We start from the raw sequence: 17,150 nt of genomic DNA, 5'->3' as shown, positions 1-17,150 counted from the left end.
GGCAGAGCTCCGGCCATGCGGCTGGAGAAATAAACATCTCTGAAACAGCTATCAAGAATCTGTCTGTCCATATATATTTCCTTTCCACGGGACTCCTGGTTTGATATATGCGTGTTGCAGGATCCCCACTGCAACAAAGTACCTTAACACATTAGATGATAGTTAGAGCAGGATACAAATAGTTTCTTACTGCTTAAAGGTTAAAAGTTCTGAATAGTTCACAGACTGATCCGCCTTGCCCAGAAATCGTGTATGTCTGGATGGGGCTGTTAGCACTGTTACTGTCTCAATTGGGAATCATTTGAACAAGCAAAAAAGAAAATCCTACATTTCTAAAAATTGCCCATTTCTTTTACATTTTTGTATGTATTTTCTGGGGCTCAAAATATTTCAGTTCCAAACTGATCTTGATATATTGCAGTCCCTATTATTTCATCCACAGTGTTTGCACTAACCCAATTACCTGGAATTGCCTGGTAGCCCCATGTATTTTATAGAAAGGCAAGAGATGAATAATTAGCTTCTTTCCTTTATACTTTATTCATGTCTTTACATTGCTTTCTCAACTAGGGCAGCTGAAGAGTGGACACATAGTGTTTGTCTAGTTCTGGGTTTACCTACCTTCAGAGGTGGTAGTCTTAAACTGGAATTTGAAATAACTGAATCCTCTGTATCTAAATTCCCCAGAGCCCAACTACAGAGACCTTGCAGAGCAGCTTGCACCAGAACTCTTGACCTCTGAGCTTTGTGTTTGGTGGCTTTGGCTCACGTCTAGATGGGACTGCACTTAATTTGTGACATATGTCTAGAAGTGGTCAGTATAAAAGCCAAGTGAATTCCTTGCATCTGTGTTTTCTGTGGAAGGAATTGGGTGTTCATAATGCCAGGAGCCTCTTGATGGGGGCCATGCCAGAGGCACTGTCTGAAATTGATGTCAGTAGTGGAGGTTATAGAAAAAATAGTCAAAAAGACCCATGCCCCAACATGTCAATTCCCCCAACATGGCTTTTATAAAGGGATATCCTGCCTCACAACTTTATTAGAGTTCTCTGAAGAAATCAGCAGCATGTGGCTAGGGCACATGGACTGATGCAGTCTCTTTGCATTTCCAAAGGCTTCTGAAAAGACCCTCACATAGTTACTATGGAAGTTAAGCAGTCCTAAGTAACAGAGAAAAGTCCCTGAAACAGAAGAATAAGAGGCTGAAAGACAAAAATTAAACAGAGGATAGTATTAAATTGTCAAGTTTCACACGGAAGTTCTGCAGAGGTCTGAGCTGGACCTACTTGGTCCATCATAAGCAACCTGGGAGAAAGAATAAACCATGATACAGGCAAAGTCTGCAACCATATCTGAAGACAGTAGATAAAAGACTGGGTAGAAAAATATTGCAAAATAAACCTCAATGACTGTGCAATAAAAATGGCAGATAAAATTCAGTGTAGATTAATTTAAAGTAAAAAGACAATACCAGATTAACAAATTAAATAAGGAGCACTTATCTGATCATAATCCATCCAAACTGAGATTTGAGAGTTGTTCTAGTTCCATGAACTGCTGTACTCACTAGAGATCAGAAAAGCAATCTGAATTTCAAGTGTAAATAGGTAGAGAATATCCTTGGAGTACATGCTATTGTGTACCACATCTTTAAGACTGTGCAGTTCCTTCCCCTTCTGTCAAAAGAAATATAACTGGATAAAGGTTCATAAGAAGCAATGAGGATGATCAAAAGTATGGAATAGCTTCCTTGTGATGAACTAAGCTCTAAGTTAGAACCCTTCAGCCATGAACAGGGTCAAATACAAAGCCCTGAGATGTCTGAGGAGGATGAGCAGGGATTGACTGGCTGCTCTCCTTTCAGCTGGGAGCATCAGATGAAGTCAGAAAGAGGCCATGCAGATAGGGATGAAGGGGGCTGTGGAGCTCCTGGCCACAGCGGGCTGTTGATGCCGAATATTCATGTGGGTGTAAGGGGAAGCTGGAACAGCTGATGGCTAAGAAACGCATTAATAGCTGATGAATACAAAGAAAATATTTTGTCTCAAGGATTCCCTGAGTCACAAACAATTGGAGACTGTTGATGGAAGTGTCGTATGCTTGGCTTGCTGTCCTCTTCTTTCTTAAGGCTCTGCATTTGATGTTAGAGCTTTGGTTTGATCCAGGATGTCTACTGTATGTTTTCATGTAGTATACAAAAAAAGATCACTACATTTATGCAGCACTATCAGTGAAGTGAATTATTAATATTATTTTGGGGACAGTTCAGTTTAAATTACTATCAGAACAAATATGTACCAAGTATTCTGCACCTGCAGAGCTGCTTCAAAGAAAGTTCACATTTTTGAGTGATCTAAGGAAAATGCCAAGGTATTTTGGCCTAGAAGAAAAAGGAGGCAGGATATAGGCCAGAGTAGCAAAACAGAGAATACTAAAAGTGAGAAAATTCATTACAAGTTTCATGGATTCTTTTAGCTGCTCAACAACATTCTTTATTTATTTATGCACCTGTCTTAGCATATAAAGAATCAAATATTACAGCAGTTTTAACCCCTGATGACAATTCTATCTCTGACAATCAGCCGCTGCATGTGTCCAGCTGAAAACCCCGGATGCAGAGATCAGCCGTTCACCATCCTGTACAGAGTGATGGATATGGTGTCTGGGAGGTCTGTGCCTTCAGACATTTTTCAGATGCAAGCAACAACTCGCTACCCTGGAGCCTATTACATCTTCCAAATCAAATCAGGGAACGAGGGCAGGGAATTCTACATGCGGGTAAGTCTAGCGCTCACTGGGGGAAAACATTAGTTAGCTGTATATCCTGATAGCAGAACTAAGCTTTTCATGACTATCATTTAAAGCTTCAGTATGAGGCATTTTTTACACACAGACATGCAGAGCAGTGTGCTGATCTGCAGGAACTGCTGGATCTCTCAGGAGAGTAACCTACCCAAAGTAAACATGCTTCTCCTAAGAGACAGTAGGTTTAGGAAAGCCCAGAGCTGTACCTATGTCTAAGAATAGCTCAGGTCTCCCAAGCTCAAGAGAAACTATTGTGCCAAGCTGTTTTTTATTTGATGGACAACCAGCAATTGTCACTGAAAGATTCAGTGTTTCTTGTCTGTTTTATTAAACTCTTCATTGGAAATTGAAACATGTGAAAAGCAAAAAAGTAAGCAAAAACCCCACCCCTTTATGTCAACAATTGACTTTCTGGGTTCTTTGCTTTCATTTGTTATGAATTTTTTCACTGAGAACACACATTTTATGTAGATACTGTTAGAGAAAATGTAATTACCTGGGCTTTTTTAATCTGTTTTCCTCAGAAGATCTCTCTGTTCCCCAGTCATCTTTGCCACACCACTGACATGCAGAGATTTCAGAAGTGTCAGGAGAGAATGGGGTACATCCACAAGGGACGGTGACGCTCAGGAGGTTGATTTTCAGCTCTAGGCAAAACCTGGCTCAGACACTCACATTAAGTCTTGTTCTGTGGCTACTGAAGGTTCCCATCCCTCACGGACATGGGTAGTGGGATAGATTCCAGGACATATTTCTCTCAAGAACCTCAGATTCCCACTATAAGAAAAGGAAAATATTTCAAAATCCTGAATGGACAAGTGGTCCCATTACGTTACAATAATTTACATCTCACAAGAGCTTTCCTGTTGCAAAGTCATTACCGATCCCACTGACCTTTTCCCCTCATCTGGGCCGATCCAGCAGGTGCTGAAGCCCCAGCTCCCATCCCCATTGCCCAAGCCTGCTGGTTCCATTGATTTACCACGTCATTCCCTGGGCAGTAGGTGGGCAGGGTCACATGGGAGGGACACTGTGACCTTGCTGAGGCACCAGGACCCAGTCTGGCACGGACCAGGCAACACACCCAGCACCTCCTCATGGCTATGTTGGCTTTGCCTGATCAAAGGTAACAAACACCCAGTTTTGGGGTAAAACAGGACCCACTGTGTCTACGTAAGTTCCCGATGCAAAACAAACTGCAGTTGGTTTTAACATCAGCAGGTCTGATTTTCAAATGCACATAATCCACTGTTCTGGTCAGATATTGCAAAGCTTCCATTTATTGAAGGACTGGTTTTCTGAAGTGCTATCGCATATTCAAAGCTCTCTTTGGAGGGTGAGGTTTGTGCCTCTAACATACACAATGTACCACAAACCTGGACCCCATCCACATGAGAACACCTGTTCTCCAAGTTCTGTTAACATAACCCTTTCTGGGTGTTCGCTGCTTCACAGTAACACTGTCCTTTACATCAAACTAAAGAGTACCTCAAACAAACAAACAAACAAACAAACAGGTATCATTACTTGTTTATACCCTAAATCCGTGTTTTCATCTTTTTTCTTTCTTGGGCAATAGCAAGTGTCTATGTTCAATAGCCACTTTAATGTGCAGGGCTCCCAAAGGCTTTACAAACTGTAGAAGGTGATAGTTCATGCAAAACACTGAAAAGAAGCCAAATGCTGAAATGAAATTCTGTCCCATCAATTGCAGTGGTTTCAAACAATGCAACAGAAAACACCTATTTTGGCTGCTTGAAGACTGTAGTGAGACAGTAGGTTTGAAGAACCAGTTTTGGCAATCTCACTTGCTTTCTCTTGTTTTGTGCACAGCAAACGGGACCTATCAGTGCTACTCTGGTGATGACCCGCCCTGTGAAGGGGCCCCGTACTATTGAGTTGGACTTGGAAATGATCACTGTTAACACTGTCATCAACTTCAGAGGAAGCTCTGTCATCCGGCTGAGGATATTCGTATCACAGTACTCCTTCTAAACCTCAAGTTTGTGCCCTGGAAACACTAAGCCAAAAGAGACAGTTCCTCCTCTGCAGAACTCTCTCCTCAAAAGCCAGTACATATAGCAGCTCCAGACCAAATTACTATTTCCACAGACCCGGTCACCTATGCCTGTCTGAGCAGGGAGGCCTCTTCATGCACAGTCCCTACCAGGATGCAGACATCTGAAGATGTATTGTCAGCAGATCCCATATGATTCTCTATGTGGTCATGTATTTTAAGGACTCTTCTTCTCACTGTAAACACTTCTAGGGCATGAGTCTATGTGAAAGACTGTGAACCTTTGTAGCTCCAAGGCTGCTTAGCAGAAAGCACCAAAGAAACTGAGGGAAAAGCTGGCTTTTGCAATCTTGCCTTTTTTTAACCTTTTTTTTCGTTATAAATGAAAAGCAGACAAACAAGCAGAAACAGAAACAAAAAACTCACCTATTGAAACTAGGGACCTCAGAAGTCCTAATTTGCATTCCCAGTTATCTCTGGAATTATCAGTCAAGCACTTTGTTTCAATTCACCCTGCATTTGTCTTAGTTTCACCTGTTTTTTCTTTCATTCTATTTTATAGTTAAAATTCATTGTAAATTCATTCCAAAAAACCATGTTGTACTATGTAATCTTTTGCTTTCTGACAAAGTGTCACATGTTTGGGTTCCTTTCTGTATTAAATCTTTCCATATAACAGAGTTCACAAAAATCTATCACTGGATGGTGTGTTTTACAACATTTAGGATTTTATGCTTATTTACACTCAAGATCTTTGACAGAGGCCTCCACTACCAAAATAGTGTCCAGCGTAAGTAGGGACTTGAGAGCAGATTAAGAATCAGAATTTTATTTTTCCCTGTTTTCTTGAGTGTGATAGTTGCAAACAGTTTGTAATGGCTACAAAGTAGTAATACTAACTCTGTAGTTATGGCTGCAATTAATCTCCTGTTCAAAGACCACTCAGGTTAGACCTGTCCAAATTCCTTCAAAAAATACAAATTGTTCTTTTCACTTGCAGTCTCTCTCCTACAGTTCTAACATGAGGGGAAATAGCTGAAAAGGACCAGGACCAGTCTTATTCATGCTTCTACCACAAAGCAGACCAGACTATACCAGTACCTCAATCTCAAACAATGGGATCCCACAGTTTCCATGGGCATTGTCTTCTCAGGTATAACTGCTGTAACCAATAGAAAGTTTCTTCTAAAGTCTAATCTGCATCTCCATTGTAATCTGTTGCTTTTTAGCCTACTTCCAGTAGAAACTGAGAACCGTTTATCTACCCCTCTGCAGCAGTCTAACGTGTCTGAAGACTGTTGTCATGTCTCCCCTCAGACTGTTCTTCTCTAGTCTAAACAAACCCAATTCTTTTGGTCTTTCCTCATATATCACATTTTCTGGACCTTTGATCATTCTCGTTGCTCTCATCTGGATTCTCTCCAGATGGTTCACATCTTTTTTGAAGTGCAGTGCCCAAAACTGTGAAAAGTATTCCAGCTGAGGCTTCTCAGTGCTAAGCTAAATCTATATATATGTTTAACAGTTTGAAAAAAAATTTAAAATTGTATAGTTGGAAGGTATAATGTGTGTTGAAGCCACTGGCACTTTGGTCTTTTATTATAATAAGGTGAGGGTTTATATGCCTTGTTCTTAAATTTGTCTGAAACAAGCTCTTTTGCTTTGTTTTTTCCTTACTGGCTTATTTGCTCTCTAGCACTGCTAGGACAGGAAGGATAATCTTCGCGTTGTCTTTTGAGAACTGGAAGTGCTTAGTGCTACCTGGGAGAAGGAGTTTACAAAGACTATCATGTGAGCAACTAGGAGCCGAGTAGCATCATTATGTGAAGTCTTCATTGAAGTGGAGTATTAAATGAGAGAATAAAGACTTAGAAAGTTACTACAACACAGACTGCATGACACAGTCAGAAAACAGACTCTTGTTCCTAGTAAGCTATGTGAATCAGTAGAGACTCTGCTCTTTTTCCCTGTACTCAGCTTGAAGGAAGCCCTGATGCTCTCAGCAATGAAACACTGAGTTTAGCAGCTTCCATTTCTTAATGATTTAAAGGTTTTCTCTCTGCTGCCACAACATCCTGGGATGCTGTGGCTCAGAGCTCTGTCCTGTATTGTAAAAACAAAAAGGCTGAAGACTGACTCCAGGGTTTAGTGGGCCAAGCTGAAGGCAGAAAGCCAGTGAGTTTTATGAGCAGCCGACTGGAGGAGATAAATGCAGAGGAAATGGGCAGAGAAATATCAGAAACAAGAATTTGTTTCCTGAGTGTATCATGGCTCATCAAATACCACAGTCTTGGAGGGAAAAATAGAGATGATCAGGAAGGAGGAATGGTAGTTTATAACCATGGGACTAAAAGTGCTCCTGTTCCAGATGATGGAAATAAAGCATGGGAAACATGCAGGCTCTGGTGGACCAGAGAGCAGCCGAGGGACAGGCAAGGTCTTGCACTGAAGATGTCCAACTCTTAAAATGCTGACAGCTTTTCCAGTGCTTAAAATCCCCTCTTCTTCTCTTAAAATCCCCTTTTTGTGCCCCTATGTTATGGCTTCTTCATGTCCAGCTGAGGAGTCCTCTCTTCTTACCACCACATCACCTCCTGGAGTGGAAGCACACCCTGTTAGACACCAGACAGTTTGTCACTTCTGGCCTGTTCTCCCACAGCCCCCACATACCAACCTGATTTAACCCTAATTCAGAAACATCAAAACCCAGAGGAATTTCATAACAAAACACTTTGTTAAAAGAGTAAAGCTTGAATGCTTGGTTTTAGCAGGGTCCAGCAAATACTCATAAAACAGTATTACACTTTCTATATAAACATTCTGCGCCTTAAAAAAAAAGTGGAAAGTCTGGAAACAAAGGAATTCAGCCACTTCTCAACCGCCATAACATCTTTCATCACTCACTATCACTCCAGCCAACTTAAACTTTGCCAAAATATATGCCAGTCTCAAAATAATAAATTACTAGCAGTTTATAACATCTAAACTCTCTGTTTCCTAGTCAGGGGTCTGTTTTCAATAGACTATCGCAGACTCAAGTATTACAGCAATTCTCACCAAATTAAAAAAGATGACTATGCATGTCAGAGTTTTACAGCATGAAAGTTAAAAATGCAAACTTGCAACTGCTGCTTATATTCATGTTCTTCTTTGAGGCCAGGACTCCTCAAAAGCAGACAGAATTCCAGGTCTGCTCAGAAAATGATTCTTTATTCTAACCCACTGCTGAGGGTTTTCTAACATGAAGAGTTTTACCATATGGTTAATGGCCAGTATTCTGACCAGCACCAGAGCAGGGCACAGACCCTGGTCTGGGTGTGTGTGGCTTCCCTCTGGCTCTGCTTGCTCAGGCTGGCAGAGCTGTTCCCTTGCCAAGCAGGGAAGGGACAGCTCTTTGCCTCTCCTGCCTGTCAGCTGTGATGTCTGTTTGAACATAGGTCCTCAGCAGAAAGACTGCCCTCCACTATGTGTTTGAACAGCACCTATTGCCAGTGCAATAACTGGAATAAAGGTAAAAGAAAGCAGATATGGCAGTAATCTTTGATACAGATCACAATGATTGGGAAGGAGAAGCTATTCTGATAAATGAACAAAGTGATTCATGCTAGTTGGGTTAGGTGCCAGAGGGAGTAGAATGGGTCCTATCATCTGGCTTATTTGAGAGATTTTTAGGGAATTGACTTTTTTGACACAGACAACAAAATGTTATTTCACCCAAGAGTTTCCTGGATCCCACAGAACTGCTTTTCAACTGGTGATTCTCTCTGACTACAATAACTTTGTTAAAAATAACTAAACTTCTTTTGAGAACCTGGTCACCCACAATCACTGAGTGTAGTGTCCAGGGCCATTCATACAGAGCTCTCTCCTCTTCAGTTGGGGGCCTGTATTCATATTTACATTTTTTTTGACTTAGCCTTCAGAAGAGACAGCTTTTATTGTCTCGTAAACATGGTATCAGCATCAGCAGAACTTGCATATTAATTTTTCTCTGTCTAGAGCAGAACAATACAATCAGTACAGTTTGTGGTCATGCAAGTTCTCCAGTCTGGCTTATTCACAAAATATGCTACTGAATATCCTCCGCAGCATGTAGCTGTATTAGAACACAATGAAAATGTCATAGCATAAAGATGTTTAAAAAAAGAAAGGAATAAAAGTATGCCCTAATGTTATTCAATCCTGACAGGCATTATTGTCAAAATAAATCTCTATCCTGGATGGACAAAACCCTCATCTGGTGTTAATCTGCATGACTGATGCTTTTCAATGAAAAGATAACAAGTGTCCTTAGAATCTTCCCTGTGTATGTGTAAAGCACTGCACACATATCTGTATACAAGAGAATTTACAGAAGCTACAGAAGTGGTAGTGTGGCTCTGCATTTGGAAGTCAAAGAGCTGTAAGACAACATGGCACAAGCAAATTCTGTTTCCTCATCTGACCCAAGTCCAGACAAGTGATTTACACTCGTTACCTTTTGCTGCTCTAAGTCTTTGAACCAGTTTTGAATAGCTTAACCGCAAAGCAGGTGCCATGCATGAAGACTGAGGATGATGGCCATAACTAGACTTTTGGAGATTCTGCAGAAAGCCTGCCCCAGAAAGGTGACACGTGCTGAAGGGTCAGTGCAACAGGGAGTGTAATGGTCCAGAGGTATTTGTGTGGGGATGTCAGGGATAGCTGACTGCTATCCTGCACCTGCCTCTTTCCTCACCTGTTTCAGTGCAGAGTGTAACTGAAGATTTTAACTGTGCACATCAGATGTGGAAATCTCACCTATTCCCATTCTTAGCTCAAACTTCGGAGATCCCTCTAGTGGTTTGCAAGCTGATCCCCCTGGGTAACTCAACTAATACTGGTGAAGCCACACGAGGGAGAGTTTGGGTACAACTTCTACACCAGGAAGTAAATAATGATGCAGTAACCTCAGTGTAAGAATTGAGGAATGTATATGAGTAGCAAAGGGATCTATAGGAAACACTTCAGCAATGAAGAACTCCTGAAATATTCAGTCTCAATTCCCTTTTCCTTATCCCAGAGGTCACTCATTTTCCCTTTGGGGTTTGTCCTGGACAAATGATCTAATTATGGTCATGCACTGCAAGCACATGCTGAGTGAGCTCCACTTCTTCTCTGGCACTACTTAACACTTTTTATTTTGCTTTTTGGAGATCACTTGTAGGCTATTCATCTTTTCTAGGGCCTGATTGACCTCAATTGCTCGTCTCATATCCAAGGCAGAGTCATTATTTCCCCATCAGGTACTTATGCATCTACCACCTGTGCAAGCTTTCAATGTGTTTCACTGGAAATTGCACTGCCATGTTTGTAAGCACCCTTACAGCAAAGTATTAGGTGTGAATGGCTGAAGGGGTTGCCCAGCCTGCTGGTAGAGCCTGGCTTCATAAACAGGATTTCAAAAACCCCACAATTCCTTCGTTTTGAAGGTGAAAGATGCTCTTCTAGGTCCCTATTTTCTCCGGAAATGGCATCTGTTATGTTGTCTTGATCGTCTCAAGGCTTTTTAAGAAGTCTGATAAGGACATGCTTATGCAATACATCCTTAGGCTTTACAAACCTTGGATGAGGTTTTTCCAATTTGCAAACAGAGTATGTGGCCCTAGTCAGAGAGAGTTCATTGTGATCATCATCATGCTGAAGTCAGTGACCATTAAACACCTCACCTCAGGTCTAGATTTAGCCCAGTTTTATTTTAAGTCTCAAATCTCAGTGTCAGTGGTATAAATGTAAGCAGATATGTATTATTTTTAGAGTAGAGCTGAAAGCTTCTCTTCTGTAAATAAATAACAGTATGATTGCAATATCTCTTTCTTTGTAGGCCCTATCCTTGGGTTCTTTGAGATTTCCTGAGATAACCTTTAACATTTCAAAATTTCTTCTGGTATTTCAAGACATTCATTGATGTGTTTCCATGAATGATTCCTCACTCCTGCTCTTCAAAGGCCAGCCCAGGCACTTGATTCTGTTTTGTTAAAACATGAAGCTACACCCAAGCCTTTGCATAGTCACATCATTCATGGGACTTGTTCCTGTCTGTAACCTATGAGGGACTGTGTTGATTTCCTTAAGATTCTGCAGTGTTCTGAGTAATGCATGTGCATGTGTTTGTTCAGACTGGGACCTTAGTCTGGAGATTGTTCATCAGCAACTTGCTGCACATGTTCTCCAACCAAGATGTGAAACATGCTACAAAGGTTAGTTTTTGACAAAAATCTTCAGAGCATGGGGTTTCTTGGCTGCCTACACAAAATGCAAACACAATTCAAAAATCCAGGACGAGATTTCCCTAGTCTTCATGAGAAATTCCTGTTTTTCAGAAACATTTTGGTTAGTAAACTTGCTTTGTAGATTATGTGACATACAAACAAAAAGGAAGAAGGCCCGCCAAGATTACACGGATTTGTTATTAAAATCAGTATCCCCAAGAATACTGGAATATAATTCATCATTTAAAAATAATCCTTTGGACCATGACATCTGATGCCATTCAAGTAGGGCAGGGGGACAGAAAACCTGACTGCTTCCAAAACAACAGCAGCTGCTCAACAGAGATCCCTGGGCTCCTGCAGTGACCAGAAAGATCTGCTAGCCCAAGTCTACACCCCAGGTCAGTGAAGAAACAAAACTCATAGAGACATAGAGCTGAAGGAGAGGTAATTTCACTGACTTCTGAATGATACCAAGTGGAGGTTTACATCATAATGTCTGCAAAATTTCTCACTGCATTTATACATCTGTATAAATGGAAAATTTAAAATTACCAAAATTAAAAGGACCAAGCTGTTACCTACTGCTCACATACTACCTGCAGGAAGGTTTAGTGTATCCCTTTGCCTTTCCTCAGGGTTGTGCTCACTTGGAATTACCCAGTCCGATTTGGTGTGAGTTAACAATGGTGTAAGTGACAGCATTCGGTTCACAGCAGTGTAGTCATACCCATGGATGCAAGAGAATTACAGAGAGATAAAATTACAATTGAACCAGAAGGTCAATAAAAAAGAACTTTCTGATTAGTTAACCTTCAGTGCTTTGGTTATGATGTCATTGACATGGACAAAAATAATCAACTAGAAACACAAAATATTAAAAAGGAGATTATCTCCTTAGAAAGATAACTGCCCAAGTAGCCTATAAATAGCTCTGAAATTAAGACATCCCACACAACATCTGGAAAAGGAAGAATTCACTCCCTGACCTCTTGCACCCTTGTCTCCCACAGCAGGATTAAGCACAGTTGATCCTTATCAGGATATAGACACAATGGCTGTTTGATGGTCGAGCCAAGAAAGAATCAAGCATGGCCAGAGGCAAGGGGAGGACACACCAAGATAATGTAGAAGTCCTAAAGAATGCTCTCTGTGTGCAGGATCTCTGAGACAGATCTCTTGCTGTATGAAGCATTTTAGCTCTGCTTGGGAAATACTAACAGTCACTTCAATAAAAATGGGGGGGGAGGGGCAACATTCATGTGTTTGAACGCAGAATCATTTTTCCAAAAAATGATGCCCTAGCCAATCTGTCACCTAATGAGATGCACTAGATACCAGAAACCTCTTAGTACAATGTTAGGTATAGCACATATAGTATCACCTTATACCAAGAGTTTATCCTGCAGCCAGTACAGGTGGAAGGAGGAGGACTCACTGCCCAGCTCGAAGGATGCTGCATAGTGTTGCTGCTTAAACAGTCATTTTCCTAACTCTTACTTGCAGCCTGTCTAGGTTATTAAACATGTTATATTTTGAAGCCTTCTTTTTTTTTTTTTAAGAATAATTTTGTACTATAATTTTAAATGGATAGTTTCAATGTCCCTCATCCTGTCCCTTTAGCCTATAAACATTACTTCATTTCTAGCAGGAAATGAGCTTTTAAGTCTTGCATTGTTCTACAGCTCGTGAACAATTTGCATTGAATACACCAATTGAATACACCAATAGGGACTATTCTAAAGTTTTTTTAAAAATAAATACGTTTCTAACAAAAATTATAATTGAATTCTAGCTTATTTTGATCATTAACTGGTTTAGTGGTGTTCATATAGGATCACTGCAAGTATTCATGACAGAATTATGTAACCTCTTTGGAAAGCAAGGTGAATGAGGATCAGTGACACTGGCACATCTACTGGTCATAAACACTAGTGACATACAGGCAGTAGCAGAGAAAACTTCAAAGCAAAATGTAATTAATTTCCAAGAGGCTAATTTTCTTTCCCAGTTTCTATGTTGTACAGTTGCCCATACTTGGAGGTACATGTGTGTATTTTACCTTCATTTCCTGGGGAGTTTATGTGTGATAAGGCTCACATTAACATTTTGTGTAATACTAGTTTATCTATACTAGGAGCTTGACCTATCTGAGGCATTTCTTTCCCCTGCAAGTCCAGTGAAGGTTGAAGCAGGTCACTGCTTCTGAGGGTGGGGATGGCTCCCTTGCCCAGCTCCCCCTTGAGCACCAGACATGCTTTATCCAGCACGTTTGGAGGGTGCATGGGAGGGTGTACAGGCTGCATGCCTTGGAAGTGCTCGCAGACCATCCCAGGAGATGAGCTCTCCTCCCAGCCTGACATGGTGCCATACTCCTCTCCCAGTTGTCTTGGGTCTTTGGAGTCAGTGAAGGCAGGGGTTTGTAAAGTGACCATGAGGCTACGGCCAGAATTTGGCTTTCAACTGGAAGAATAAACTTGTCTCCATAACAAGTAGTGATAATTCAGGCTGAGCTGGTTTCCTCATATATAAATCATTAACCAGTGGCCAGTTCTCACTCCTGCCTGCACTACATATCTTATGACTTCAGTACAACAAAGGCTTTTCCACCCACATGATACTCAATGACCCATGCCTAATGAGGTTTGAGTTTGTTGGTTGGGTTTGTGTTTTGCAGGTGGAATGTTCTTATTTCAGCAATTTGCAAGGACAGCCAAAACTGGCTCTGGTTTGCTTTGTGGAAAGGGAAGGAACTTATGTCACACAGTTGCTCCCTCACATTCTTATCGCTCAAGTAACTCGCTGCAAAGTGAGGTAGGTAATACGCCATTCGCCGGGCTTGTGATGATTTACAGGCCACTCAGAAAGCTGATATGCACTCAAAGGAAGTGCCGCCACTCATTCCCAGTATCACGAGTACGTGTCATTTCCCTTCACTACACTACAAACACATTAATTCTGAATCACATGCTCAAGAAAAATTACACTGAAATGAGAACACATGCAAAATGAAAGAGTAGTGGCCAAGTGCAGGATTTTTTTTGGCAGAAATGCTGAGCTGCAAAATTTCAGGAGAAGAAAGCAACTCTCTAGAACTACCCAAAGAAAATGAGAAAGCAGGTGTGACCCTTGATCAAAGACTTACGGTTCTACAGTCCACTCTGGGGTGCCCTGGTAGAAGTGGCCTTATGAGTGAAAGTAACAAGGAGCTGGTTTTCCACTCAATGTGGTAGAGAATGGACACCTCAGAAAACACAGCTGCTCTGACTTTACTGTTGGCATACAGCTGAAGTAGCCCAATACGAGGTTTCCACACCTGAGTCACTTTATCCTTCTTTCTCTAGTTGTTTAGAATTTGCTTTTTAGGTTGTTGTTATTACACATGCTGCCATGTTTGTCTTACATGGGGTTGCACATGGGACTGAATAGTGTGATCCCCTCCCCTCTACTGCTCTTTTCACAATGCAAGACCAATCTGTTCTGACAGTGTCCTCCCAGCCAAGGGACTAGAGCTCTGTGGATAAGGAAACGATCTCTCCAAAGCTGACTCACAAATGTGGACAAACCTGAAGTAGGTTGCACTTAGTCTCCTGTCAGTGCTACCCAGCCAGCTGGTAAAGGACACTCCACTGCTGGAGAGATGGGGTTTTGCTGGGCTATAAAACTTACACCCTGCAGGGATTTAACCTCCTGCTGCACTTCCTTAAGGGTAAGCTATGAATTGTATTTCCTTGAGAAGTCCCATGGGCTGTACTCTGTGTACCAGAACGCCTGCTTTCTCCTCCCTCTCTGTTTTTGGTGGCACCAGTTCCTCCTTAGGCCTGCAAGTACTGCTGAATGCTGTTAAACTGTCCTCAGTGTCAGCCTGCACATATCCAAATCAGTGACGGAAAAAATGAGCCCTACGTGTTTTTTCCAGGAAGTCAGACAGCAGTTCCCTGTCTCATACAGGTGAACACTTTCTCACGCCGGTAACTCATTAGGACAGCATGTGTGATCTCAGCTCTTTCACAATGATGTTTATAGCCTGTGCCACAGTTTGTAAGGACTGGTCTGAACGGCGGCTGGTTGCTGATCTTTAACAGCATTTCTGCATTCCTATTTCTTCTCTTTCTAGCCTGTTTTATTCCTCCTTTCTTGGCCTCTGACACAGTTCACTCACCATACCATTCCAAAATCATCATCGAGGCCCCCTAAAATCCAGTACTGAAACACATCCTCCATCTGCCTGCTAATGAAAATCCTTGTCACTCATGGGATCACCAAGTCAGTTTTAGCAAAGGAACAGCCACAGCTTTGGCTGAGAAGTGTTTGCTTAGGTTTTCTAAGATCTTGAAAAACCAATTTAATAAACCCTTGTTTGTTTGGATGACTGCACCTTCCATCTTCCACCACACTTTTCATTATGTCACTTGGATACAAATGCATGTGGTTTTAAAGTTAAATCCTTGATCTGCAGTGAAATAATTAACCTTTCACACTTGAATTCCTTGCTACCATACAATCTAGTTTTTATAGAACTAAGGGTTAAAGCAATAGTGACAACTGAAAGTACTTGAGGCAAGTAGGTATTTGTTCACCATGGAAGGCCAGCCTTCATCATACATATATAAACTTTTGGGCTTGGGGAGTATAGGTAAATAGCATAATAAAGATACTGTGTCCTGCAAATAAGTATTTGTACCTACAGTTACTAGTGCTTACTCAGGATTCTTGAAAATAATCTCTCAAGAAAATACTGTCAAGAATAAATAACCTGCAGTTTTCAGCTGTTAAACTTCCTGGTAAAACACTGGTCTGTGATGGCTGCACCCATCCACACAGATATATCATTGAGTTTTACCAAGTTGTAACCCATTTCAGTCTGTTTGGCAGAGCAGTCTCTGCAGGGCTGCATGTTCTCTCCTCTCTGAATACTTTTGTATATAACTAAACAGAGGTTAAATATGCAAATCCTCAGCTTTGGGGTGAGAGTGCATCCTTGCTCCTATCCTACAATCCCTAGTAATATCAGCAAGGCTTGTGGCTATAGCACATTCACCTCCCAGTGATTCTGGGTGCAAGGCTGAGGAGCAACCAGTGCTGCTAGCAGTTCTGCACAGGGAAGGCTGGGAGTGTGGGCAGCAGGTTGGCTTTCCCTTATTTCCTGTACCTTAAGAGTGCTTTATACTGGTGTGTTTACCTGGGAACAGAGCAAAACAACCCGCAGCTGGGTTAAAGTGTTAAAATTAGGGCAGAGAGGGCTGGTAGCTTCTGTTTCTAGTTATGTCATTTCTTAAATGGCTTTAAGTACCTTGCCTTTTCCTGAGGGATGTGCCCAAAACTCTAGCTTGGAGGTTAGTGTTTGTCTCCTTTCGAACCAAGCAATTTTAGCTGGAAGAACAGCATGCCAGCTTCTGTGAAGGACCAGTCATGGGCCTCCATGGATCTTCTTCCCAGCTCCCTCACTTCCATGAGGCCAGCAGGCTTTAAACTGCAGTGATTTCTGTAATGGCTTTTTGTCATCACCCTCTTTCAGCAAGGTAAATGAGGTTTGCTTTCACCTGAAAATAGAAGACAAAAAAAAAAGCTTTTTACAACTGGAAACAATAAATTATTTTTGTGGTTTTGGGCCTTTTTCTTGACTTGGTCCCTTTCAGACCAAGGAAAAGGACCTTTTGTGTGCTGCCCTTGCTCTGTGTGCGGGTGACACCTGGCTGGCCTCTTCTTCCCGGGGATAGGAACATCTGCTCGTCCTTGGGCAGGCCTGTGTCTGCTTTTGGGAGACAGGCCAGCCCTGAGGCTGTGAGCAGACTCTAGAGAGATGATGGTGTGAAAATACAGGGCAGGGCAGCAGCACCTGGCCTTGAGGTCCCAAAAAGAGAGAAGGGAGGAAAGGGGTTAGGCAGGTGTTTGACCTTGGCTTGGACAGGCAGGGTCCCAGGCCCCGAGGAAACTGGGAGGACATGGAGAGCTGCTTCCTATCCCCTCTTCCACATTGAAAGAGGCATTTCTGGGCAATATCACAGGCAAGTGGGACTGTAACAGTGTTTGGGGAGACAGCCCAGAAGTACCCCACAGGGTTGCATGATCCCAGCCTAGTGGGAGATCATATCCTT

The 17,150-nt window shown here is 41.8% G+C and overlaps 1 protein-coding gene across 2 annotated transcripts in view; it reads left to right on the top strand.

Moving 5' to 3' along the window:
• The window catches only part of FBLN5 (fibulin 5), a 50,739-nt gene extending 41,681 nt beyond the window's left edge, over nucleotides 1-9,058 (top strand). For both annotated transcript variants that reach the window (XM_017729016.1, XM_008629708.2), the window contains exons 10-11: nucleotides 2,583-2,778; nucleotides 4,639-9,058. In XM_017729016.1, coding sequence (XP_017584505.1) covers nucleotides 2,583-2,778; nucleotides 4,639-4,800 — 358 coding nt within the window. In that variant the 3' untranslated portion in view covers nucleotides 4,801-9,058. The remainder of the gene's footprint in view (nucleotides 1-2,582; nucleotides 2,779-4,638) is intronic.
• Nucleotides 9,059-17,150: the final 8,092 nt, after the last annotated feature.

The sequence above is a fragment of the Corvus brachyrhynchos genome, unplaced genomic scaffold, assembly GCF_000691975.1.
Source record: "Corvus brachyrhynchos isolate BGI_N302 unplaced genomic scaffold, ASM69197v1 scaffold1, whole genome shotgun sequence".
Lineage (NCBI taxonomy): Eukaryota > Metazoa > Chordata > Aves > Passeriformes > Corvidae > Corvus > Corvus brachyrhynchos.
This window is presented reverse-complemented; position numbering and strand designations above follow the sequence as displayed.